This window comes from Rhinatrema bivittatum, chromosome 5 (genome assembly GCF_901001135.1).
Source record: "Rhinatrema bivittatum chromosome 5, aRhiBiv1.1, whole genome shotgun sequence".
Lineage (NCBI taxonomy): Eukaryota > Metazoa > Chordata > Amphibia > Gymnophiona > Rhinatrematidae > Rhinatrema > Rhinatrema bivittatum.
This window is the reverse complement of record NC_042619.1, coordinates 89,132,309-89,160,258: the sequence shown is the minus strand read 5'-3', so window position 1 is coordinate 89,160,258 and position 27,950 is coordinate 89,132,309. Positions and strand designations below refer to the sequence as shown.

The 27,950-nt window shown below is 45.0% G+C and overlaps 1 protein-coding gene across 1 annotated transcript; it reads right to left on the bottom strand.

Annotated features, from left to right (window-relative positions):
- Nucleotides 1-1,545: 1,545 nt before the first annotated feature.
- SHISA2 (shisa family member 2) lies at nucleotides 1,546-25,201 on the bottom strand. The gene is made up of 2 exons (XM_029602568.1): nucleotides 23,859-25,201; nucleotides 1,546-4,058 (listed from the first exon to the last, which is right to left on the bottom strand). The coding sequence occupies exons 1-2, from the start codon at nucleotides 24,154-24,156 to the stop codon at nucleotides 3,505-3,507; spliced, it is 852 nt and encodes a 283-aa protein (XP_029458428.1). The 5' UTR covers nucleotides 24,157-25,201; the 3' UTR covers nucleotides 1,546-3,504.
- Between the last annotated feature and the right edge of the window lie 2,749 nt (nucleotides 25,202-27,950).

Here is a 27,950-nt window from a genome sequence, read left to right as displayed (position 1 = left end):
CGGAGGATGGAGCAGCAGAAAAATCAGACTGCAGCCTGAGCATGGGGATGACTTCCCAGAACTACTGACAGAGGGGACGGGCCTCAGCCACAGCAGCTCCAGGCAAAGTCGTCCTCTCCCCCTCACCCAGCCAGGCCTGGATTTGTCAATAGGCCCACTAGGCCTGTGCCTAGGGCAGCAAAAATCGGGGGGGGGGGGGGGCAGCAGGCTGGCTGAAGATTTACTGCCTTTCAGCTGTGCTGCATCTCACTCAACAGAGACTTACCCTCTGCTTCCTGCTCCAGCCTCTCCCCCTCCCAGGCAGCATGCAGGGAACAAAATGAGAGGAGAGTGAGGCTGGAGCAAAGGAGATCATTTTAGTAAGATTAGGAAGGGCTGAAATGGGATCTTTAGAGAGAGGAGATCAGATGGGGGGAAGGAGGAAGTTTGTGTGTGTGTGTGTGTGAGAGAGAAAGAGAGAGAGGAGATTGATGATGCTGTGTGTGTGTGCAGATTGAGAGGAGTTAGTTGTAAGGGGGAACAGGACCAGATCACAGTAGGGATACCTTCCCCCTCCCTCACCCATTGCAATTCAGGTTCTCTCTCCCCAGATCCTGGAACCTCCCTTCTTTCCTCTCCCTTCTCCCCAACATTTCCTACTCCTTTTCCCCCTTTCTCAATCCCAGAACCTCCCTCCTCCTCTTCTCCCATCCCAGATTCCTCCCTTCCTCAATCTTCCCCATCTCTCATCCTCGGTCCTGTCTATTGCTCCTCCCCCATCCCATCTTCTTCCTTCTCATACTCCTCCCTCCTAAACCTAGTCCTCTCACCTTCTCATACGCCTCCCCATTCTCGACTTCTTTCTTTCTCATGCTTTTCCCTCCTATCTCCAATCCTTTCACCTTCTCCTCCTTACCCCATTCCTACTCCTCCTCCTTTCCTCTCCCCATCCCTTGTCCTCTCACCCTACCCTCCTCTTCTGCCCATCCCTGAGATCTCCTTCCTGTACTAATACTTAAGATCCCTTTTCCTCACCCAATAAAATAAATAAATGATAACAGGCAAACAAGGTTGCAAAATGACTTAAATTTTTAGAATATGAAAGGTGGCAAGGTTTGCCAATGTGCTTCAGATTTTTCCAGTTTTTGCCACAGAATCTATGCCTGAACTGCTGCAGCAAACTGGGGGACTCTGTCTTCCACCTCCTGCTCACAGCTGTCTGACCTTACTGGGGGGAGGGGAGCAGGGGGCATAACGGCAGCGACAGTGCCTCAAGGCGGCAAACTCCTAAACCCGTCTCTGTGCCTTCACCTACCCCTCGTCGATGAGCAGCACGGGACAGAGAGCCTCTGAAGAGCAGGTGTAACTTTTATGTGAGTTCTACCTGGCAAACTCACACATAACATTTTCAACGCAAACTTATGCGCGTAGGTTCACTTTGAAAATCCCCAGTAAATGCACAGGCAGACTTTACATCTGTATGGGAGCTATAAAATGACCCTTCCTGTAAGTGGATCAGTTGTCTAAAGAATGGACAATTTTGAAAAACATCAGGCAACAAAAAGGTTACCACACCATAAAATATTTATTAAGAAGGGAGATTTGTTTTTCTCTTCAGTTATAAGAAACACTTTTACTTAAGTACCCTTCAGGAAAATTAAAACTTATACCAAATGTTAACATTTGTTTTACAGTATTATACATTACATATATAAAATGTGTAAAACACCACAGGTCTCCAAAACTTCCTCATTTTTTTTTCTTTAAAACAACTCAAACCCCAATTTTTTTTTTTTTTTAAATGGCTGCAAAATAATCTCTAGCCTATTTAAATTTAAGTTACTTTTTTCTCCTTTTACAAATAAACAAATTTACAAAATGATTCCTATGAATTAGCTAAAGCAGAACAGGTGTCATCACCAGTGCACTGACTGCAGAGCTATCTGGGGGGGAGAGGGAGCCAGCCTTCCACTCTCACGGTCTAAGGTTTTTCCTCCAGAGCAGAAGTAAGAACTACAAGCAGCTCCGCCCAGGTCCTGCTAAAGCTGTGCATGCTGTATCGGTCTTCGGACTACAGTATAAACCAATAACAGGTGGCAGGTGCTGCACTGTAAAAGCACCAGCAGGAAATAATCTGCGTGCGGTGGATCATTTTTTTTCCTGATGTACGTGAATGTGTGCGTCCTGCTTCCAAGTTGAAGTGAGCCATTTCAGCAGGGTCTACAGTCTCTGTTCTGTGAGGTGTGCAAAAGATTATACACAGCAGTGTATCCCTACGGGGCAAGGCGGAATGAGATCCCCGCTCAGCCCAAACCTCTTTTGTGCAGCCGGAGACACTGACGCTGCTCAGGAGTTTTACACAACATTGATGTTGATTATTTTATTGATGCAAGTTATCTGTCTTTCCCAAAAAAAAAAAAAAAAATGCTGTAAGCGGAGTGCAATCATAAACATATTTGTAATGATCTATATTTTGTTTTGAATTTACTTAATTGCTCCAGAGCTGGCATGGAAAATGCTTTTCTCAGCTGTGCAGAGAAAGGTCAGCTAGAATGCATAATTGACTTTTTTCTGGTATTCGACATTTTGTCATCAGAATCGCCATCACAGAACCAATTAAAATCCAACAAGATGAACACTGCAACATCTTGAGAGTAACTTCTTTTTACAGTTTTGATTCTAAGTTGCTCAAGTCTCCTATCAAAGTTATATAATCCCACAAATATGGAGGACTATAAATGTATTAATCATGGAATAAATGGGGAAGAGGAGAAAGACAGAAACACAGCAGGCAAGCCACCCTAGGAGCAATACGTGAAACCTTCAGGATACAGACCTCGGCTGACTTTTTTCAATAAGAACAATATTTCTTAGAAGGAGTTTCTCAATAAACGAAAACACAAAGCAAACTTTTTGTTTTCTCTTTTTAAAAAGAAGATGTGAGGTCAGAACATTTCAGGCCTGATTCATGAATGTTTATTCCCCCTTGAATACAGAATGAGAAAGCATTTAATAATTCAAGCCTTAAATTGTACTTATTTTACTGCAACCTAAGAAGTGTACAAAATGACAAAACTAACATATTTCTTTTAAAACTTACAATTGCATTATTTATTCTGCCATGATTGTCGAAGGATGGATAAGAAACATTTAAGGCTCCTTTTCCCTGAATATTATGGAGCCAGTATCTGATAGTAAGCCTCTTGCAGTGACTCAAAAGAAAGCTTTTGTTGTACCTAAAGGGCACTTAAGGGCTTGGGATATTCTTATTAAGTTGCAGTCATCCAAAAGGCATATGCATGCTCCGTGTGATCCTTTGCCACTGCCAAGCGGGAACTGGAATGAAAGCAAGCCCGGGAACGTTCATTCACAAATACCAGCAGACTGTTTCTGCTGACCATCTACGCTAAAAAGAAAAACGCTTCACAAACACGGGCATGCATGAAAATCCCTTTCTACAGCTCCACTCCCACAGTATTTCTCCTCTGCTCATTTGGGGTAATACCTGTGTTATAGTTTGTGCTTTTATACAGTCACAGCCGGGTACAGCTTCTGTTCTGGATTGTTGTGGGGGTAGGGGGATTGAATTGGTCTATATCCACTTTGCAGTCCATCTATGAAAGGTGGCACTGGAGTCATTTGCATAGAGTCATGTGGCACAGCATAGCCTATGTACTGCGGGTGCAGGTACTGTCCTTGGTGGGGTACAAGCTGGGTAGCCTGCTGACAGTTTAGCACCGAGAAATTGGTGGGCATGTTGACATATACGTTATTCATGGTGCCCTCAGGTAAACAGCAGTTGGTCTGAGATCTGGTGGGCGGGGGCCGGGCGCCTGAATTGGCACTGGAGCTGGAGCTGGCAGCGGTGCTGGACTGGCGAGAGGAGGATCCCCGGGAGGTGCTGACACTTGGAATCATGGGAATGGTCTCCATCAGGCGGTTGCCACCCGGGGCTCGGCTCTGCTGGGGCTCCTGTTTGGGTCGCAGACATCTACAGCAGCAGGCGGCCACCAGCGATCCCAAGATGATAAAGGCAATGAACACAGAGCCAACAATCAGGAATGGCACATAGATAGGCACTGCAGGAAGGAGGAAGAGAACCATTACACAAGGCGGGGAAAATAAACACACATTACAAAGTACAGCAAAGAAGTGTGTGAAGGATGGTAAAATGCTACATTTCATTTGGGGCAATTTTTTTTCAGCATCCAGGCAAGTTAATAAATATGGTATAATTTACATTGCAGTTCAATCTACATACAGATCCTTTCACCTGCTGGAGCTGAGATCTTTTCTATGGGGATGTATTTAGGAGATCTTGAGGAGCTAACAAGACACTGCACCATACAGAGAGCTCCAAAGACTATTGGCATCACCGAGAATTTCTAGCTACTGAAGACAAAACTAAAACCAATGATAATACTGTACAGGGCCGTTCCAAAAAGTAGCAAGTCTCAGTCTGCTTTAGGGCACATATTTTGTAGGGCTATACATGAGAAAAACTTATATTCTTTTTGTTTTTCATGGGGGTTCTTTCATGCATATTTAAATTTTAATTTTGTCACGCAGGTAAAATGCATTTCTATGCATGCATGCATCCACATATTATGTGAATAAGATTTTATGTGCATTAAAAATATATGCACATAAAGGTAAGAAAATAAGACAAATGCACACCCCTGGTATTGTGCGTTAAATGTTTTCCACCTCAGAAGTACTCGAGTACAGGTTTTAGCAGTCCACAGGAAATGTCTGGCATATGTTTGTGGATCTGCAAAACACACGTTGTTTATTTTACTGCAAATTTCCACTTTGTTCATAATTGACTGGATACTAGCGAATGCATTATTCATGCCTATTGTTGGAAATATGTGTGCAATTTGTTAGAACTAAATGTGATAAATCCCCAGAAGCAATTCATGATCCAAACCTAGGAAACCACATCTGTAAAGCAAAAGGCTCCTTGCTAGCCTTGTAATCAGTGAATAAATGCATTTGTTATACGCGAACTGTTACAAAAGGGAAAAAAAAAAGTTATGTAAGATTAATAACAGAATCATACCAAAAACAACTTAATCTTTGCAGTTTTGTGCTGATGTTTTTGAAAATCTATTTTGCCTTTGGGATTTCCTCATGAAGACAGTCCAGGTCTGTGCACCTCCTGCTCCAGACAGAAGCCTTCCAGCTCAGCCCAGCCCCAGACCGTAGCCAAGATGTGAGCAATGCAGAGCTATCTCCGGGGGTTCATAGGACTCTCGTGGCTGGGCAAATAGCATGAATCACCCCCTCACGGTCACATTCATGTTCTATGTGGACCATCACCAAGAATGATCAGAATTGCTGGTGCGAGAGAAAAGGTATTACCTGTAACCTATCTGCGTAACTTTATACTGCTGCATAACACAACGACCATATTATCACACTCAAATTTCAGGAGTCCAAAAGATGAACCTTTCTATGCCAGATAAGGGGAAAACATACTGTTATGTCTCCCGAAAAACATAAGGCTTCAGCCTATGAATCTTTTAATTTGGTTGCTCAGCTTGATGGTTTAAGTAACTGATCCAAAATGCTGTTTATGGAGTCTTCCCGTTTCCTGGATTTCAAATTGGTGAAAAACAATGCCGGTGATTTTATTGATTTGATTCCTTCTCCCAACAGCACTTAAGTGTCTCATGAACGTTCTCCACTACTTATCCTCCACTGCAAGGTCCTATCTCTAGCCCTGCTGATTTCACTGGCTGGCTCCAGTGACCTAACTGGTCAGGCGGAGGAGCAGGGTTTGATTCCCAGCCCTGGCCTCTACTCCCTAAGCTGGCTGGGGATGTTGCACTGGTTGCTTTTACAGCCCCTATCGGGGAGGGAAGCTTAGCCACTGCTGAATGGAAATACCTAGTAGGCCTGCCTTAAGATCCATGTTGACATTAACCAGGTTCTGGAGTGAGCTGTGGTTTGTGGGCCCTGCTCAAAGCTTGTTAATGGGATGGCAGGGCAAAGTTGAGAGGAAGATATAAAATAGGAGAAAACCCTTCCCTTAGATGTGAATGAAAGCTCCTGCCACCTATAGATATTTTAACCATTTAAGGGGCTTTGGACAAACCTGTATTTTTTCCATAATGACCAGCACCTCCCTCACCTCCCTGACCCTAGAACTCTTCTCCTTCTCCCCCTCCCTCCCATTAATCCACTGTGCCAGATAATGGAAGGGCAGCTGCATGCCACCTCCTCCTTCTGGTTTGTGCACACCTCTAATTCTCTGAGCCTATGCAAGCTTGCCTCTACCTTCTTCCAGCCCATGTGGGCTCATGCAGGCATCTTCCTCCTCCCAGTGTGTGCGGACTGGTGTGAGCAAAGTGTTAAGAGCTTTGCACTATGGGCAGGGTCAGAGCAAGATCATTAGGCACCCTAGGTCAGTAGTTTTCAAACCTATCCTGGGAGAGCCCCAGCCAGTCGGGTTTTCAGGATATACACAATAAATGCACATGAGATAAAGATATGCATGCAATGGAGGCAAAGCTAGTTCATGCACATTTATTGTGCATATCCTGAAAACCCAAATGACTGGGGGTCTCCCAGGACATGTTTGAGAATCACCAATCCAGATGAACAGACAGCCTTACACATCCCTCCCTGCCCCACCAAAAAAAAGCTTTGACCCACATGACCCGCTACCCCCACAAAGATTTTGATAATTTAACTCAACTATCATTATGATCCCCATCATACCCACAAAGAACAATCCTGCAAAAACACAAAATTAGAGATCATACTTTTAAATATTTAACTGCGTTCACTTCAACTTCAACCCCTCCGCTCCTGCTCCCTGTAGACAGGAGAGGAGGGGCTGGATTAGGAAGCAAAGTAGCTATTCTTTGCTCTGCAGTGTGTGCTCCAGGCTCATCCCTTCACCTCTTGTGCCTGGTTGACAGGAGGGAAGAGGGTGGATTAAGGAACAGAATGGCTTTCTTTGCTGTGCTTTGTGCTCTGTCTGCTCCCAGTTTACCCCCTCCCATCCTGTTCCCTGCATGCTACCTGGGAGGAGAGGGGTTGGAGCAGGAAGTCTGGGATTCAAGGCACTAGCCAATAGTATCATGGGGCAGAGCTCTGTATGCTTATGCAATGGGCACCCTGCTATGCAGGGTCCGGGGCAACTGCCCCTTTTGTTTATAGAAACATAGAAACATAGAAACATAGAAATGACGGCAGAAGAAGACCAAATGGCCCATCCAGTCTGCCCAGCAAGCTTCCCTCATTTCTTCTCTCATACTTATCTGTTTCTCTTAGCTCTTGGTTCTAATTCCCTTCCACCCCCACCATTAATGTAGAGAGCGGTGATGGAGCTGCATCCAAGTGAAATATCTAGCTTGAGTAGTTAGAGGTAGTAGGGGTAGTAACCGCCGCAATAAACAAGCTACACCCATGCTTATTTGTTTTTACCCAGATTATGTTATACAGCCCTTATTGGTTGTTTATCTTCTCCCCTGCCGTTGAAGCAGGGAGCTATGCTGGATATGCGTGAGGTATCAGTTTTTTTCTTCTCCCCTGCCGTTGAAGCAGAGAGCTATGCTGGATATGCATCGAAAGTGAAGTATCAGGCACATTTGGTTTGGGGTAGTAACCGCCGTAACAAGCCAGCTACTCCCCGCTTTGTGAGTGTGAATCCTTTTTTCTTCTCCCCTGCCGTTTAAGCAGAGAGCTCTGCTGGATGTGTGAAGTAACAGTTTTTCTTTTCCCCTGCTGTTGAAGCAGAGAACTATGCTGGATATGCATTGAAGTGAAGTATAAGAATGGAGTGATCAAGCTAGTTGAAAGGCATCAGGAATAGAGGAAGGTGGAGGTAGTAATTTGGATATTTGGTTTGGGGTAGTAACCGCCGTAACAAGCCAGCTACTCCCGTCTTTGTGAGTGCAAATCCTTTTTTCCACATTTCCTCTTGCTGTTGAAGCTTAGAGTGATGTTGGAGTCACAGTAACCATGTGTATGTTTATTGAATAAGGGTATTGTCTCCAGGCAGTAGCCATCATTCTGGCGAGTCACCCACTCTTCATTGGCGGCCTCTTGACTTTATGGATCCACAGTGTTTATCCCACGCCCCTTTGAAGTCCTTCACAGTTCTGGTCTTCACCACTTCCTCCGGAAGGGCATTCCAGGCATCCACCACCCTCTCCGTGAAGAAATACTTCCTGACATTGGTTCTGAATCTTCCTCCCTGGAGCTTCAAATCGTGACCCCTGGTTCTGCTGATTTTTTTCTTATGGTAAAGGTTTGTCGTTGCCTTTGGATCATTAAAACCTTTCAAGTATCTGAAAGTCTGTATCATATCACCTCTGCTCCTCCTTTCCTCCAGGGTGTACATATTTAGATTCTTCAATCTCTCCTCGTACGTCATGCGATGAAGATCCTCCACCTTCCTGGTCGCCCTTCTCTGTACCGCTTCCATCTTGTCTTTGTCTTTTTGTAGATACGGTCTCCAGAACTGAACACAGTACTCCAGGTGAGGCCTCACCAAGGACCTGTACAAGGGAATAATCACTTCCCTTTTCTTACTCGATATTCCTCTCTCTATGCAGCCCAGCATTCTTCTGGCTTTTGCTATCGCCTTGTCGCATTGTTTCGCAGACTTCATATCATTAGACACTATCACCCCAAGGTCCCTCTCCTGCTCCGTGCACGTCAGCCTTTCCCCCCCCATCGAATACAGTTCATTCGGATTTCCGCTCCCCATATGCATGACTTTGCACTTCTTGGCATTGAATCTCAGCTGCCATATCTTCGACCACTCTTCCAGTTTCCTTAGATCCCGTCTCATTCTCTCCACTCCTTCCGGCGTGTCCACTCTGTTGCAGATCTTAGTGTCATCCGCAAAAAGACAAACCTTACCTTCTATCCCGTCCGCAATGTCGCTCACAAAGATATTGAACAGGACCGGTCCCAACACCGATCCTTGCGGTACACCACTTAAAACCGCTCTCTCTTCAGAGAAGGTTCCGTTTACCGTCACACATTGTCTTCTGTCCGTCAACCAATTTGCAATCCAGGTCACCACCTTGTCACTCACTCCCAAGCTTCTCGTTTTATTCACCAGTCTCCTGTGCGGAACCGTATCAAAAGCTTTGCTGAAATCCAAGTATATGACATCGAGCGCTCTTCCTTGGTCCAATTCCTTGGTTACCCAGTCAAAAAAGTCAATCAGATTTGCTTGCCACCATAGCCACCATAGCCACCATAGCCCAGTAAAGGCTGGTTCTGATTGAGCTGGAAGCTCAGTGAAGCAGAACGAAACTGCTGGACTATTTAATAAAAAGAATTACTATCCCCCATTGCAAAGTGTCATCAAAATAGCACCCATGCCTCTGACAGCTCAATGTTCATGCCAAGAACAGAACCACTGGCTATCAGATCAGTCCATTTAGGATTAAAGAATGTCTTTCAGGCAAGACATTAAAAGTGCCTGTTATATCTACATACCAAGTCGTAAGAGCCATGCAATTTAAAAAATGTCAATAGCCAACAATCTGGTTTTAAAAAAAGATACACAAATCAAGACAGCCATAAGTCAATATTCATATATCTGATCAAAGAACTAGTTCATTTGCTTACTTTGATTAGCTTGGAAACAAGATGTCTTTGTGGCCATGCAGCACCAGAAGAAATGCCTCTCCTGACCTGCCTTCAGGCAGGATCTCCTATTTCTTTTCCATCCTGGACAGGTGTTTGTCTAACCTGCTCTTGAAAACCTCAAGTGATGGAGATTCCACCACCTCCCTGGGGAAGCTAGTCCAGGGCTTGATCCCGTTTGCATGCAGAAAGAAATTTTGATTACGTGCCATAGGATTACCATAAAAAGCCCATTTTTAACTCTCCCTGCTGTTCCAAAGATCTCCAGGGCAAAGTGTCCAAGAAGGCAGGACTCAGCTGCACACCTGCCTGTCAGAGCACGCCTATCCAGTGACACTGGGCTTGGCAAAGGTCTGTACTGACTCCGAGGACACGCTTTCCATGACAACGTTTCTCCATTTACAGCACCGGCTGTAAACCCTGAGCCACACACAACATGCTATCTCCAAAGGCCGGGTCACACTGACCCTGCCACTTTGGAATGAGGCAGGCCTAGCTGTGGAATATTCAAACTCCTGTCACTCCACTTAAGGTCCCATTTTCAACAAACACCCTTAAGTGCTGCAGGGCAGCAGAAATCTTTCTGTAAAAGAGCCGTTTGCTATCGGACAACGGCCCATTAACAGAAGACTGAAATGATTAAAAAGTAACACTTATCTCCCCACAGCAAAGCAAGCAAGAGATGCTACTGATTTTGAATTTATAAAAGTGAGCACGGCGGGATTGCCAAGCCCTTATCATTTTCAGCTGAAGCATCTCTGCATCCTGTATCTGAAGGAGGAGTTCAGTACTGTCTAAGAGCACTACGCTCTCAGCACTCAAGAGAACAAGATTGCGCCCTTCCTAAGATTAGCAAACCCATGCCCCAGTGCTGGAGCTCTCAGGTCACAGCGCGTGAGCTAAACAGCCCTGGAGATTAACCCAGCAAGCCAAGCCCCATTGTTTCTTTTGCATATTTAGAAGCAGACTACCATACTCTCAGATTGTATTCCTCCCCAAATTCAGATTTTAAAAAATTGCAGGTGAAATTAGATTGCGAGAAAATTTGTGGAAGAAGAAGGAAGGGGAAAAAACGGATCAAGCAAAATCTACCAAAAACAAAAACCGTTATACAATCAATCACGTGCAGTGCATCTCGCATGAGATAGATTGCGTAAAACAGATCTCTCTTTAATATCTATCTTACCATTTAATTTGTCTCAACAGATTAGTGTTTGGATGTTAACGGGTTTTAATTCTAAATTGCATAAAGTTCCTTCAGGGAGTCATTTAGAGTTAACCCTAAAAATCATATGAGTAACATATATTTCAGAAAAATAATGTATATGTTGTCAACTGCCAGGCACTAGTACTCAATCACACTGTCACATGCAAGGCTTCTGCTATAAAACTAGAGGTCATGATATAGTAACATAGTAATGACGGCAGAAAAAGACCAAAATGGTCCATCGAGTCTGCCCAGCAAGCTTCCCAAGGCAGTCACTGCTGCTCCGGGCAGGTTACCCCCACGTTTCTCTTAAGGGTAGTAACTGCCGCTCTGTGCAGGTTACCCCCATGTTTCTCTTAAGGATAGTAACTGCCGCTTCGTGCCGGTTAAGCTTTTTCAATTATTCCCATCCTCTAGCCTTTTAGGGATCCACAGTGTTTAACCCATGCCCCTTTGAAATCCTTCACGGTTTTAGTCTTCACCACTTCCTCCGGAAGGGCTTTCCAGGCATCCACCACCCTCTTAGTGAAGAAATATTTTCTGATATTGGTTCTAAGTCTTCCTCCCTGGAGTTTCAAATCATAACCCCTAGTTCTACTAAATTGTTTCCAATGGAAAAGCTTTGTTGGCGACAATGGATCATTAAAACCTTTCAAGTATCTGAAGGTCTGTATCATATCACCCCTGCTCCTCCTCTCCTCCAGGGTATACATATTCAGGTTCTTCAATCTCTCCTCATAAGTCATTTTATGAAGACCACCCACCATTTTTGTCGCCCTTCTCTGGATCGCCTCCATCCTGTCTCTGTTTCCTTTGAGATACCATCTCCAGAACTGAACACAGTACTCCAGGTGAGGCCTCACCAAGGACCTGTACAAGGGGATTATCACTTCCCTTTTCTTACTAGATATTCCTCTCTCTATGCAGCCCAGCATTCTTCTGGCTTTGGCTATTGCGGTGTCACACTGCTTTGTCGACTTCAGGTCGTTAGACACTATCACCCCAAGGTCTCTCTCCTGCTCCATGCACATCAGCCCTTCACCTCCCAACGCATATAGTTCTTTTAGATTACCACACCCTAGATGCATTACTTTGCATTTCTTGGCATTGAATCCCAGCTTCCATAACTTCGACCACTCTCCCAGCTACCTTATATCCTGTCTCATTCTCTGTACAACTTCCAGCGTGTCCACTCTGTTGCAGATCTTAGTATCATCTGCAAATAGATGTTGAACAGAACCGGTCCCAACATCAATCCCTGTGGCACTCCTCTTAACACCATTCTCTCTTCAGAGCAGGTTCCATTTACCATCACCTGTTGTCTTCTATCCATCAATGAGTTTGTAATCCACGTCAACACCTTGGAGCTGACTCCCAAGCTTCTCATTTTGTTGATGAGTCTTCTATGTGGGACCGTATCAAAAGCTTTACTAAAATCCAAGTAAATTACATTGAGCGCTCTTCCCTGATCCAGTTCTCTAGTCACCCAATCAAAGAAATCAATTAGATTCGTCTGACAGGACCTTCCCCTGGTGAATCCATGCTGCTTCTGATCTAGCAACCCACTGGATTGTAGATAGTTCACTATCCTTTCCTTCAGCAGAGTCTCCATTAATTTTCCTACCACCGAGGTGATGCTAACTGGCCTGTAGTTTCCAGCCTCTTCTCTGCTCCCACTCTTGTGAAGCGGGACCACCACTGTTCTTCTCCAGTCACTAGGCACTACACCCTTTTCCAAAGATCTATTGAACAGGTCATACAGTGGACCCGCCAGTACATCTCTGAGTTCCCTCAGTATTCTGGGGTGAACCTCATCAGGCCCCATGGCTTTGTCCACTTTCAGTTTTCTTAGCTCTTCCCATATATTATTTTCTGTAAATGGAGTTTCTTCTACTCCACCCCCTTCTATAGTCTTGATAACAAGTAACGGTCCTTCTCCAGGGTCTTCTTTAGTGAACATTGAACTGAAGTATTTGTTTAATATTTCTGCTAATTCATCATCTCTCTCCACCCATTGATCCTTATCCCCTTTCAGTTTCACTATAAAGCACTATGAACCTTTCTCCTTTTCCTCTGCCTGACTTTTTGCTTTCTTGATTACGTTTTTCACCTCCCTCAGTTTTGCCAGATAATCCTCTCTGTGTTCCACTTTTTGGGATTCTTTATATTTCTTAAAAGCTGCTTTTTTTGCTTTTATTACATCTGCCACCTCCTTTGTGAACCAGATTGGATTCTTATTTCTTTTACTTTTGTTTACTTTTCTAACATACAGATTTATTGCTTTTGTAATTGCTCCTTTTAGTTTGGCCCACTGTTGTTCGACCTCTCCCATTTTCTCCCAGTCTTCAAGTTCTGCCTCCAGATATTTCCCCATGTCTGCAAAGTCTGTTTTTTCGAAGTTCAAAACTCGGGTCTTTGTGACACTTCTCCGGATCCTATTTGCATGAAACTCCAAGGGGGAAGACTCAGGAGCAATGTCAGAAAATATTTCTTCACAGGAAAGATGGTGGACACGTGGAATGCCTTTCCAAAAGAGGTGGTGAAGACAAGAAAGGTAATGGAATTCAAAAGGGTGTGGGACAAATACAGTGGATCCCTAATGACTTGCAAACAGAAATTAAGAAATGGGCAACTTCTGTTGCACCTAAAGTTTACATTTCTGCTTGGGGGTAAACTGCACTGAGCAGCAGTTACTACCCTTAACAGAAGGCTTGAGGGTAACCTGCAGGGAGAGGTAGTTATTACCTTATAAAAACCTGATGGGCAAACTAGATTATCTGCTGTCCTTTACTATGATAATGGGAGCTGTGCAAGAGCAAAGCGCAGGAGTAAAAACTCATCAGAACATAAGATTTGCCATACTGGGTCAGAACAAAGGTCCATAAAGCCCAGTATCTGTTTCTGATAGTGGCCAAACCAGGTCACAGATATCTGGTAGGATCCCAATTGAATAAGAGATTCCATGCTGCCTATCCCTGGGATAAGCAGTGGATTTCCCCATGTCTACCTTAATAAAAGTTTATGGACTTTTCCTCCAGGAATATGTCCATTTTTTAAACACAGCTACATTAACGGTTTTTATCACGTCCTCTGGCAACAATTCCAGAGCTTAAATATGCATTGAGTAAAACATTATGGGGTAGATTTTCAGATCGCGCGAATAGGCGCGAATAGGCTGGCGCATCAGGCGCAAGCAAAAGTACGCGGGATTTTAGTAGATACGCGCGGAGCCGCTAAAATCCGGGATCGGCGCGCGCAAGGCTATGGATTCTGTATAGCCGGCGCGCGCCGAGCCGCGCAGCCTACCTCCGTTCCCTCCGAGGCCGCTCCGAAATCGGAGCGGCCTCGGAGGGAACTTTCTTTTGCCCTCCCCTCACCTTCCCCTCCCTTCCCCTACCTAACCCACCCGCCCGGCCCTGTCTAAACCCCATCCTTACCTTTGTCAGGGGATTTACGCCTCCCGGAGGGAGGCGTAAATCCCCGCGCGCCAGCGGGCCGCTAGCGCGCCGGGACGCGACCTGGGGGCGGGTCCGGAGGGCGCGGCCACGCCCCCGGGCCCGCCCCCGGAACGCTCCCGACATGCCCCGAAAACGCCGCGCGGTTCGGGCCCACCCCCCGACACGCCCCCGACATGCCCCCCTCAGAAAACCCTGGGACTTACGCGAGTCCCGGGGCTCTGCGCGCGCCGGTAGGCCTATGTAAAATAGACTCACCGGCGCGCAGGGCCCTGCTCGCCTAAATCCGCCCGGATTTGGGCGGATTTAGGCGAGCAGGGCTCTTAAAATCCGCCCCTATTTGTTTTAAATATACTACTTATTTATTTATTTATTTGTTTGTTTTGAATTTTTATATACCGATATTCCTATAAAGAAAATAGATCACACCGGTTTATAATGGTAACTTAGTAACTTCATTCCATGTTTCCTAGTCTTTGTGCTTTTTGAAAGAGTAAACAACCAATTTTTGTACACCCACTCCATTCTGCTGATTATCTAATAGACCTCTAGCATATCTTCCCTCGGCGGTCTCTTTTCCAAGCTGAAAAGCCATAACCTCTTTAGCTTTTTTTCATAGAGGAATCATTCCATCCCTTTTATCATTTTGGTCACCCTTCTCTGTACCTTTTCTAATTCTGCTACATCTTTTTTGAGATACAATGACCAAAACTGCACATAATACTTAAGATGTAGTCACACCATGAAGCGATGCAGAGGCATTATGATATTCTCTGTTTCATTCTCCACTCCTTTCCCAATAATTTATATTATTCTATTTGCTTTCTTGACTGCCGCAGCACACTGTGCAGAAGCTTTCAACATATTATCCAAATGATGCCTAGATTCTTTTAACCTAATGTAGAACCTTGCATTCTGTAGCTATATTTCAGATTACTCTTCCCTATGTGCATCACTTTGCCCTTGTCCACATTAAATATCATCTGTCATTTCTGTGCCCAGTCTTCCAATCTTGCAAAGTCCTCTTCCAATTTCATACAATCTTCTTAACTTTGAATAATTTTATGTCATCTGCAAATTTGATCACCTCACTCTTTGTTGCCATTTCCAGGTCATTTATAAATATGTTAAAAAGCAGTGGTCCCAGAACAGATCCCTGAGGTATTCCACTATTCACCTTTCTCCATTAAGAAAACTGACCATTTAGCCCTATCTTTTAACCAGTTCCCAATCCACAATAGGACATTGTCTCCTATCCCATGACTTTTTAACTTCCTCAGAGGTCTCTCATGAGGGCCTCTGTCAAAAGCTTTCTGAAAATCCATATACACTATAACAACTGGTCACCTTTATCCACATGTTTATTTACACCTTCAAAAAAATGTAGCAGATTGATAAAGCAAGTCTTCCCTTGGCTAAATCCATGCTGGCTTTGTCCCATTAAACTATGACTTTCTATATTTCAGTAATTTTGTTCTTTATGATAGTTTCTACCATTCTACTGGCACCAATGTCAGACTTACTAGTCTGTAGTTTCCTGGATCAACTCTGGAGCCCCTTTAAAAATTTGTGTTTTGTTGGCAACCCTCCAATCTTCAGGTACCATAGATGATTCTAAAGATAGTTTACAAATTGCTATTATATCTGCAATTTTATTTTTCAGTTCTTTCAACACTGTTGCGACCGTCGCTGCCCGACGTCTCCACTCCTTACCTTCTCGGCGACTCCCTCTTGCTCAAGTGGCAGGTTGGCTGCCGCAGTGTCTTTCTGCCAACTCCCTCCGGCGTCCCCGGAGCGGCTCGACGCTGCAATCCGCCATGATTCACAAGAGCCTAAGGGGTAGATTTTATAAATGTACGCCCACGCATACTTTTGTTCGCGCACCAGGCGCAAACAAAAGCACGCCGGATTTTATAAGATACGCGCGTAGCCGCGCATATCTTATAAAATCTGGGGTCGGCGCGCACAAGGGGGTGCACATTTGTGCACCTTGCGCACGCCGAGCCCTGCGCGCGCTGCCCGTTCCCTCCGAGGCCACTCTGAAATCGGAGCGGCCTCGGAGGGAACTTTCCTTCGGCCTCCCCCCACCTTCCCCTCCCTTCCCCTACCTAACCCACCCCCCAGCCCTATCTACACCCCCCCTACCTTTATCGTGAAAGTTACTCCTGCACCGATCGGCCGCCGCTGCGCAATTCCCCGGCCTGGGAGTGATCTCGGAGGCCTCGGCCACGCCCCCAAAATGCCCCCAGGCTGGCATCACGCCCCCCGGAACGCCCCGAACGTCACGCCGCCCGACACGCCCTCCTAGCAAAGCCCCGGGACTTACATGCGTCCTGGAGCTTGCGCGCGCTGCCGAGCCTATGCAAAATAGGCTTGGCGCACGCAGGGGAATTTTGAAAGGGTTAGGCGCATAACTTATGTGCGTAACCCTTTTAAAATCTACCTCTAAGGGCGCACGCACGGTGCGGCCCCGACTGATATACCAGCAGTGGCGCAAACCTCAGGGGCGTCCCCCTGAGATGACGTCATCCATTCCAGATATTCTTGGGTTGTTCTACCTAAGCTGCTCTGCCTCCTCAGGCTTACCAAGGGTACCCGCTCCTCGGGGGTCTCGCTCTCTCTTTGTTTTTCAGGTCACAGTCTGGAACCGGTACTCGCTCCTCGAGGGCCCATTTTCTCGGACTGGTTGCTGAATACCTCTTCTGCCTGGAAGTCATCGCTGTCTACTACACCAGTGAGTTACCATCTCTCTCTCAGAGCTTTCCCTGGAACCAGGTACTCGCTTCTCAAGGGCCTAACTCATTCCAACACCTGGACTACTTCTATGAGACTATTGTGTGAGTGTTACTATCAAGGTTCGGTACCGGAACTCTGCACACCCTGCCTACTCACTATATTTAGTTTCTCTACAGCCCAGCCATCCTGGGATTGCTGTTCCAGTATCTAAGGGACTACAGCCCAGCCGGGCGCTTCCAGCTCACTACTGCCACCTCTGGTGGTTCAATATACTGTTTAATAAAAGAACTAGTGTGTATCTGTCTCCAACCTCTGAGCCTGACTGGTGGTCCCTCTCGGGATCTTTCCCCGGGGGCGTGGTCATCTGCCACCGGCCCAAGGATCCACCCACAACTACCACAAATAATAACAAACACTCTGGGATGTATACCGTCTGGTCCAGGTGATTTGCTACTCTTTAGCTTATTAATTTTGTCTTGTTATATCTGCCAAGTTAACTGAGATTTGTTTCAGTTCCTCTGAATCGGCAGCTTTAAATATCATTTCTGGCATGGGTATATCCCTTACATTTTCCTTACTACAGCCTGAAGAAATTAATTCATTTAGTCTCTACTCTAAGGCCTTGTCTTCCCTAAGTACACCCTTTACCCCTTGATCATCTAGTGATCCAACTGAGTCCTTCACAGGCGTTCTGCTTTGAAAATAGTTGAAAAAGGTTTTATTATGAATTTTTGCTTCCATGGCAAGCTTCTTTTCAAATTCTCTCTCTGCTTTCTTATCAATGCTTTGTGTCTAACATGCTAGTGCTTATGCTGTTTCATCTGGATCCCATTTTTTGAAAGATGTTCTTTTAGCTATAATAGCCTCTCTCGCTTCACCTTTTAACCATAGTCGGTGGTCATTTAGCCTTTCCACCTTTTGTAATATGTGGATTACTTGTGGTCTGGGCTTTCATGATGGTTTGTTCTTTTTAAAAAGTCCACACCTGCTGTAAACTCTTAACCTTGGCTGCTACTCCTTTCAGTTTTTTCCTAACCATTTTTTTCATTTTATCACATTCTGCCATTTGAAAGTTAAATGCTATTGCAGTAGATTTCTTTAAGTGTTCTCCCTCCAATTATTCAGTCGAATTTGATCATGTTATGATGATGACCATTGCCAAGTGGCCCCAAAACCGTTACTTCTCACATCAAATCCTGTGTTCTATTAAGGACTATGTCTAAAATAGCTCTCCCCCTTGTTGGTTCTTGTACCAGCTGATCTATGAAGCAGTCATTTATTTCAGTTAGGAACTTCACCTGCTTAGCATGTCCTGATGTGAAATGTACCCAGTCAATTCTGGGTTGATTGAAATCACTCATTATCGCTGTGTTGCTAATTTTGTTAGCTTCCCTAATTTCTGTTACCATTTCATTGTCTGCTTGTTCATTCTAGCTAAATGGATGGTAATCCCCATCCCCAATGAAATTTTATCCCCAATGGGATGGAGCAGAGAGTCCCCCCCAGACTGGCTCTGTTTTGTACACCTCGAGAAAGACAGTGCAGGCAAAATATCTCCTTCTATTCCACCTTTTGAGCCCTACAGAACATATATTTTGAGAAAAATTTGTATTTAAATGCAATTCATTGTTGGGTTAGGCCACTCCATAGACTCTGATGTTTAGCACATGTCTTCTCACACGGTGCTCACCCATTCTGTGTTGGAAAAAAAACAAACTTTGGAGAGTAGTGCCCCATACTTCCACAAGAAACCTGTCCCATTATCTGCAAATGCTTCAGTTAAAAGAAACAATACTGAAATAATATACCCAAACTTGTATAACATGAAACTAAATACAATAAATAGAAGACCTGTTATATATAAGATATGGATTGAGAGTGCCTTCATACGATGCGAACGGGGTTCAGCTATCGTGTATATGAGCCATGTTCTGGCTTCTAAATCATTAGGCACCTCATTTAGGTATTAGATTTTATGTTTGTGTCCACGGGTTTGCGTACTCTTCAAATTATTTTCTTGACTGTAAATGTATTATAGCCACCTCTTATCATGTACTTGCGTATATGTAGTCAATCTTGTGCTGCCGACACCAGGGTGTTTAGGAGCGGGGCTCCTTCTTCACGGGCTATGCTTTGACAAGAGAGACCGCGGAAACGCTGTGGGAAATTGTTCTGGTGGCTGTATAGACTTCTGTGGACTTCGGCGCTAGTAAAAGGAGCAGGTTGTGGCAGCCGTCGGATACACACAGAGCTCAACAATCTGCACTTCTAACGCGCGCTAGTAAAAGGAGCAGGTCGTGGCAGCCGTCGGATACACACGGAGCTCAACAATCTGCACTTCTAACGCCGAAGTCCACAGAAGTCTATACAGCCACCAGAACAATTTCCCACAGCGTTTCCGCGGTCTCTCTTGTCAAAGCATAGCCCGTGAAGAAGGAGCCCCGCTCCGAAACTCCCTGGTGTCGGCAGCACAAGATTGACTACATATACGCAAGTAATTGATAAGTGGTGGCTATAATACATTTACAGTCAAGAAAATAATTTGAAGAGTACGCAAACCCGTGGACACAAACATAAAATCTAATACCTAATTGAGGTGCCTAATGATTTAGAAGCCAGAACATGGCTCATATACACGATAGCTGAACCCCGTTCGCATCGTATGAAGGCACTCTCAATCCACATCTTATATATAACAGGTCTTCTATTTATTGTATTCAGTTAAAAGAAAAGCATCATGTAGTTGAATAGAGATGAATCCTTTTATTAGGCCACACAGATTTGTTAAGAACTGCGCCATCACTTTTTTGAGGTTTGTTTTTTTTTAAACTAAGTTTATTCCTGGTAGGTTTGCGTGATCCTTCCTTTCTAGAATATACCAGCAGGTCAGCAAGATGTAAAGGTCCCTCTCCGAAACCATAGCTGTGTTTTTCTGTCCTAGGGAAGGGATTTGCTTATCCATCCTGCTGGAACCTGTTTAGGTTTTCCAGGTATAACTCTTCTCATTGCTGAGAAGAGTCTTAAATGGAAACAAAAAACATAAGTGAAGTTACTAGAGTACCCAGCTACAAGAGAGGAAACTGCAAGAGCAAAGCCCATTCAAAGCATTCACAGCTGCTGGCTGTTTTTTAAGCTTACAATCAAAGTGAACTGGTGATATGTAGAACAAGTTAATACAATGAGCTGGGTCAAAAACAAATATTAGCAGCAAAGCCTATAGGAAATTATGAATTATGTTCTCACCAGAAATTCTTTCTAATCTGGTGTGCAACTGAGGAAAGGTTTGTTACCGTGCCAATAGTAACTCTGAAAGTTTCATCTTCAATTCATGGCTGGCATATTATTTTACATAAATATTTTATCCAGTTTCCTCTTTTCTTTCTCCTATACAAGATGCAACATATAATGGTTATGGATAATAAATGCTAACTTAAACCAAATCTTTTTTTTTTTTTTTACTTCTTACTGAACTTCAGAGCTTTTTCAGGAAACTTGTCACAGGGAACATTTTAAACAGTGACAAGCCAGCTGCTGTGATATTCATTTTCCAGACTAACCTAGGAAAGAAAATCCCCACCCACCCGGCATTTAAACTCTTTTTCCCTGGTTACCATTGGGCCGCGGGTGTTTCTGTCATCGTTTTTTTCCCCTGCGTCTCTCTAGGTGACATGCTTAAACCGCGTGTGCGCCCTCCGAGGAGCCTTACCCTCCCCACTGCTCTATGGCCAGCAGGAGTTGCTGCAGTACCGACAGCAGGTCTCCATCACTCCAGGGATCAGTGTGTTGATTTAGAGGCACAAACGTTTTTCTTTTCATGTAAATCTAATTTTCGAGGGGGGGGCAGGTTTCCTCTTTCTTTGTAGGAAGAAATTATGAACGGTACAGGCCCGCTTAGAGGCACAGAATGAGAGAATGCCCTCTTGAGAACAGCACAGGAGATGTCTCCGGATCCTGTACAGTAATGAGAGAGGCTGAAGCAGGCTTTGTAATTCCTTCTCTCAGGCCCAGCATAGGCTAAAGCCTTTTTTTTTAAGCTGCAGCAGAGACAGCATGGGCTCCATGTGAGCCTGAATGCAAGCTTGGGGAACTGGCGTCAGTCAAACGAAGGGAGCTCCTCCTCTCCTATACTGCAGTTGTCCTCACACAGTAGATCAAAAGCAACTCTGGGAAAGAGAATTAATTCCAGATGAAAGGCTTAGTTTGTCTTGGCAGATATCGTGGGACTTATTTATATTACATTTCACCTGCACCATATTTCAAAAATTAAAAAAAAAAAAAACTGTTGGTACAAAAATGCTGCGGACACAGAGCCAGAGTCCACTTTTGAGCTGTGCGTGCCATATTCGTGTTTTACAAGTGCCAGCAAGAGGATCAGCACAGCAACACCCCAATTTACTTAGACTGAAAGGGAAAAATATTCCAAGGAACAGAGCTTGCTTGACCCAGACTTTTCTCCCATTCTGTGTCCAGGGGGAAGAAAATAACATAAGTGACTCAGGCCCCGAGCCATGTTAGGCAGGTAACAATAGCTAACCTGCCTAAGTCAGTCATAGGTGGATCAATGAATTTTCAGCTGCCTGAAACTATTCATGGACTTTCAGAATGTGCGCAAATGCATCCAGATTTAAAAACAAACAAACAAAAAGTATTCTGTTTGGAGAGGCACATTGCAGGGGTGTGCATTAAGGGGTAAATTTTAATAGCTCCGTGCGTGCATCCATGTGCGTGCCGGCGCGCGCATGTTATATAATCAATGGGCCGTGCAAGGGGGGGGGGGAGGATTTTTGCAAACTTCGTGCGGCGACGCATTTTGGCCTTCCCCAGTTCCCTATCCCCTACCCTAACCTCCCTTCCCCCTCCCCTCTCCTCCCCAACACCTAAATCTAATTTATTTTTTTTTACCTTTGTTGCTCAACTTACTTCAGCTCCTGAGCCTGCCCAGAATGCATCATTTAAAAAGTAGAACTTGGTTTTCCTCCCAGGCGCCGGGGCACAGGGGCTGCACCCTCCCCGCCCCCCCCCCCCCCCCACTCCAACACTTCCAGGCCTCCGTCAGATCAATATTCTCATGCCCGAAGCAAGAACAGAGCCCACACCATGCTACCACCAGATCAGACCACTTCCACGCTCTTCTATACCCAGAAGATGCAGTACATAACTAAAGAATCATTTCACATCCTGAAAGAGACTAAAAGTTTGAAAAAAACTTTTAAATGAGAATAAAAAGCACATTCAAAACAAAAGTGGGTGATCTTAATGATGATTTTGTTTATCTGTCAACTGAGTTATTTTTAAACAGTTCTGCAGATAAGTATCCTCGACAAGAGATCAAACTCAAGGGCGGGCTCTGGCAAGAACGGCATAAGAATTGGAATAGGATATACTGACATTATCCCTTGAAGGAGTAAACAGAAATCTATTTGCAAAGGAACTGTCAGCATAGTGCTAACTCAGACACGCTGGAGGCCACAAAAGAAGAGATAAGAAATTCACAGGACATGTTAGGAAAGATAATTATAGTTACAAAAAAAGCCCAAAAAACCTGGCCAATTAATACATTTGTGAGTTTCCACTGTTCTGATTGTGGAAATCCACTGGGGCATTCCATGCTGTAGCCTTCTATGAAAAATTTCACGCAGATGTTCTAATGATGTTTGCATTTTAACTTTCTCTCAGATGAGGCAGGCTTGCTGGTTGTTACTATACCTCTGATAATTTCCCTAGACTATATAATGTGAGAGCTGTAGCCTGAGGCTCAGGAGCCTTAACGATGTTAGTGAGCAATTATCTGGTTATCAGTCACACACAATATTCACATTTGAATGTTTGGAGCTCGACCTGCCACAGCACAGCTTGGAAAGATGAATTATTATTATTATTTTTTTTTTAATAGGTAGAATTTGAAATCCAATGCTTTCTTAAATTATTAGAATCCTGAGCTTTCCAGGCAGTTGTCCAGGACACAAACAATATTTCAGGACCACTAATACTTTTCTCTAAAAGTCTGGCAAATGAAGACTATTGCACTCATCCCGATCCTGAGCTCGCGTCACCAAGCCACCCAAAAAAACTTTTTATGGTTGGGGGGAGGAGGGTGGTTTCTGTACACACTAGGGGTTAGTCCTGATGAGGGCAGCCAGAGATATGTACTGTCAGAGCTGCAAAATCTTCCATTCAGTGGAGAACTTTCCTGTGCCCTCAACATCTCTTTATAGGACTATTTTATAAATATTACTCCTAAGTACGGTATGGGAAAAAGTCTTTGCAAAACAAGAGAGTCCAAACTCTTCTTTTCTTACAGTGTATTTTTGCTCCTGAAGACTGAGCCTTTTCCGACTTCGGTTTGTGCGTGATATTAAAAGTGGAGGAGACACCAAGCCTAGAGAAGATACAATACTCCAAGCACCCCAGGTCACAGAAGAAATGCCGAACAGCTCCTTCTGCTGATTCCCCTGAAATGCACTTCAGGAGAGACCTGGAGCCAGTGGCGGAAATATGGTGATACTGGACACCACTTCTTTTTTTATCCCTAACCCTAACAGAACTTCATTTGTAATTTCAAAAAGGGTCTCTCTAGTCCCATTCCAGAGGTCAAATCCACTTTTCAAACTATTAACCTCATTCCGACCACCCCCACCTTCAAAACAAAAAATCTACGGATCCCTGCTCCCCTGCACTGGTCACAGGAAGGGGGGTCAGGATTCAGGTTGAGCTCCCACTATGGTATTGCCCCCAGTGCCCATGGCAGTGGGGGCACAAGTGAGGTCACGCCCACCCCATGGATTTTAATGACTGTTTTTTGTACATCCCCCCTCTTTCTTTATTTGTCTCCCCGAAAGATTTCCTGGCCATGGGGCACTCACCTGCCGCGCTGTCCTGGCTGTCCTTGTCGAGCCGGCCGGCTTCGCCGGCCCCCTGCTGGCGGTCGTTGTCGCAGCCGCCTTGGTCGAGCCGCGCCTCGGCGCTGGCGCAGCAGTAGCGCAGGGCGCAGCTGCCGCAGCAGATGGTGGCGTCGTCGCCGTCGAAGCGCTCGGGGCACTGGAAGCCGTCGCGCCAGGCGCCCTGCGCGTCCAGCCAGCCGTGGCAGTACTCGCCGCTGCCCCGTGCCGCGGTCGGCAGCAGCGCCAGCAGCAGCAGCGCCAGCGCCGGCCCGCAGCGCATGACGGCGCCGGCCGAGCCCAGCGCTGCAGAGGGGACCGCAATCCGCGGGCGAACGCACTCGCGGCGCTTCACGTCGGGCGGCTCGAGCTGTCAGACCCCGGCCGGGAGCGCGCCCCTCGAGCCGCGCGGGGCCATCTGTCCTTTTCTTTCTGCAGCGATGCGAAGTGGGGAAGGAAGTGCGCTGGATGAGCCTTTACTGCTCTCTTCTGCCAGAGTTGCATTGACGCGCAGAGCTCCCTGTTGGCTTTTTTTTTTTTTGACCCGTCTAGATCTTTTCCGATCTGCTTCAGGGCTCCTTGGAAATCCGACTCCAACAACTCAACTGGAAATAAAACAGCGGCGGGAGGGTGGTGGCAGGGAGAAAGGCACCGGACTCAAAAATCAAGCAGGGACTCCTCTGGCAGCATCACCGCGGCTCCGTGCCCTTTTCTCCCACAGTACTCCACTCAATTTCCAAAACCATGTTCCCTATGAAAAAGGGAGGGGGATAGAAATCGTATTTGTCCAGCTAGAAAAAGTGCAACAAAATACAAAGAGCCGTACAAGTTTTATACTGTTCACATTCCAACACTTTGGTTTTAACCATGTCTTAAAATCTACATCCCTTACAACTTTTTAATCTTTTTTTTGCGAATGTATATGTTGATCTTGAAAGGCAATCAGTTTTCTCGGTTACTATTAATAACTCCACAGGTCGAAAAAGTCCGTGCAGTACATCCTCGGCAAGAAATACGGATCGTCTACATTTGCTCTTTTAGATACTTAAGAAAAGCGAGACTGTATTCCTCAGTCGTGGTGAAGCAAACATCCTCGTTCACATTCCTTCGGACCACTGAAAATCCAGAGAGGGAAAAAAAACGAGGGAAGGAAATTTGGGCCAAGAATGTGAAGGTAAAAACATCCCGAGGAGAGCGTGCCAGCAGCCGGAAATTTAAGTGCGGCAGCGAGTGGCAGGATGGAGGAAAAGTTTGGCCGCCGCTGGCCCCCTCTGCTCTGGCTCGGAGTGAGCTGCACGAGGCACTGATTCCCTTCCGCTTGCGCTCTATTATTATAGGCGCCCGGTGCGCGCCTGCGCACTGTCGCCGGCCCTGCAGAACAGTGAGAAGCGGCTCCTGCTGCCCTCCTGGGGAATGCCCGAGCCCTGTCCAGCGCGAGCTTTTGCGAGGGGGAGGGAAGCGGTCTCTGGGTTCAGCCCACACGTGTACTTTCTGCATAGTAACAGTCAAATAGTCATTTCGTCAGTGTGTATATGCAAAGCTTAAACCCGCTTCAGAAACCACGTCAGAGAAAAACAAACGTTCAGTTAAACCAAATAATAAACTAGAAAGAAAAGAACTGGTGTGAATTGTTTAGTAGCTTCGATCTATGGCAATGCAGATATTTGAGAATATGTGACACTGGTTTGTGAAAGTGTGATATGTTTGGAAATTTTGGTGTGTGTTCCAGGTTCCTTACATATTCTCACTTCTGGGTTAGGTTTTCAATTGTAATAAAGTAATCCTTGTAACAAAGATTTTTGGGAATCCTTGGCAAGATGTTCTAGAATGGTTATCTTTATTTGTCTCAGTCCATATATTAATAACAACAAGAGGTTTTTTAGTTCCTTTCCTCTAATTCTATTGTACATAAGACAGTGTTTCTCAACCAGTGTGTCCTGGCACACTGGTGTGCCTTCAGAACTAATCAGGTGTGCCACAGAAAAGTCACCATGCATGATGCTCAGATCCAGCCCAGCACCTGGGCTCTACTCTCAGTATCTCATAGCAATAAACATCAGTGGGGGCTCTCATGCATGCCTCCTCTGCCTAGCTATAGCATGAGCCCCAGAGTGTGGAAATTAATAGGTAGTTGACAGGGCTTGGATAGCTGAGCCACACATAGGCAACACATACACTTCACATGGCTTCTTCGCCTTCTTTTGAGTCATTTCAGCCCCCACTGAGCACTTGCTGTAACTCACTCTCAGTCCGATGCAATATCGGCAGGTGTCATGAGCGCCTGCTCCCTTAAAGCACGCCAATCTACCTCTCCTGGGCGCCCGATTTAATATTTAAATCAGGTGCAGCGGTAAAAAGGAGACACTAGGGGAAATTGTGTGCCCTTAGCGCCTCCTCAGCAGCAGGTGCCCAGGAGAGGTAGTGGTCAGGCTAGGAAAATGGACGCTCGTTCATTGAGCATCCCTTTTCCCTAACCTGGCACACTTTTTTTTTTTTATTCTCCTATTTCGGTTCCTCCGACTTAATATCACAACGTTGAGCCGTCCAAACCTTTTTTAAATGCAGCTACACTAACAGCTTTTACCATATCTGCTGGCACTAAGGGGCACTAAGAGAGGATAAGGCCATAGCAGAGAGATTAAATTAATTTTTTGTTTCGGTCTTTACTGAGGAAGATGTACAGCAGATACCCATATCAGAAGTGATATTTAAAGATGATAATTCAGATGAACTGAAACAAATCTCAGTGAATCTGGAAGATGTAATAGGGAAAATTGACAAACTAAAGAGTAGCAAATCACCTTGACTAAATGGTATACATCCAAGAGTGCTAAAAGAAAGAAAAATGAAATTGCAGACCTACCATTAATAATCTGCAAACTATTATTAAAATCAGCTACAGTTCCTGAAGATTGGAAGAAGGTCAATGTAATGGCAGTTTTTAAAAAGGTTCCAGGGGTGATCAGGAAACTACAGACCAGTGAGCCTGATATCAGTGCCAGGAAAGATGGTTAAAACTATTATAAAGAACATAATTACTGAACATATAGATAGGCATAGTTTAATGAAACAAAGTCAACATGGATTTAGCCAAGGGAAGTCTTGTCTCACCAATCTGCTACATTTTAAGAAGGCATAGATAAACGTGGATAAAGGTGAGCCAGTGGATACAGTGTATCTGGATTTTCAGAAAGCATTTGACAGATACTTCATGAAAAACTATATTAAGTCAAAGGAACAGAAAAGCAGTATTTTCTATTTTTCTATAATTTTTTTGGACTCCTCAAGAATTAACGCAGGCATTAATTTTTGCAAGTTAAAATATGCGTGTCAGGTGCATATATATTTTTTTTTTGAATCGAGGGAAATAGATAATAGCCTCATCAACATGAATTTACACGTGATGAGTGCTAGTACCTATGTGCTCAATTGGACACGCATTTTGGATGCACTAACCCCCGTTTTGCATCAGGGATTACAGACACACATCCAAAATGCACGTCCAATCGTATGTTGAGCCCTGTGCTGGGGCCAGCGCACAGTATTGCATTGGCCTGCCAGAGTGTTGAGAGCAGCCACAGTGAAGGAGCTCTGGCAGCCACATGTGGAATCCAAGGTAACTGACTGAGACTGCTGCTCTCACCACACTGATGCCTCTCTTCTCCTGCCCTTGCATAAGAGGGAGCTGGTCCATTGCGACAAATTCATGTGTATCTCTGCTCACTCCCACCATCCCTTTGTTCTAACATTTGAAAGAGTTAAGAATATAACATAAGATTTGCCATTCTAGGTCAAACCAAGGTTCCATCAAGCCCAGAATCCTGTTTCCAACAGTGTCCAGTTCAGCTCACAAGTACCTGGCAGGATCCCAAAGAGTAGATAGATTCCATGCTGCTTATCCTTAGGATAAGCAGTGAATTTCTGAAACTCCACCTTAATAATGGTTTATGGACTTGTCCAAACCTTTTTTTAAAAGTAGTTACACTAACAGCTTTTACCATATCTGCTGGCACTAAGGGGTACTAAGAGAGGACAAGGCCATAGCAGAGAGATTAAATTAATTTTTTGTTTCGGTCT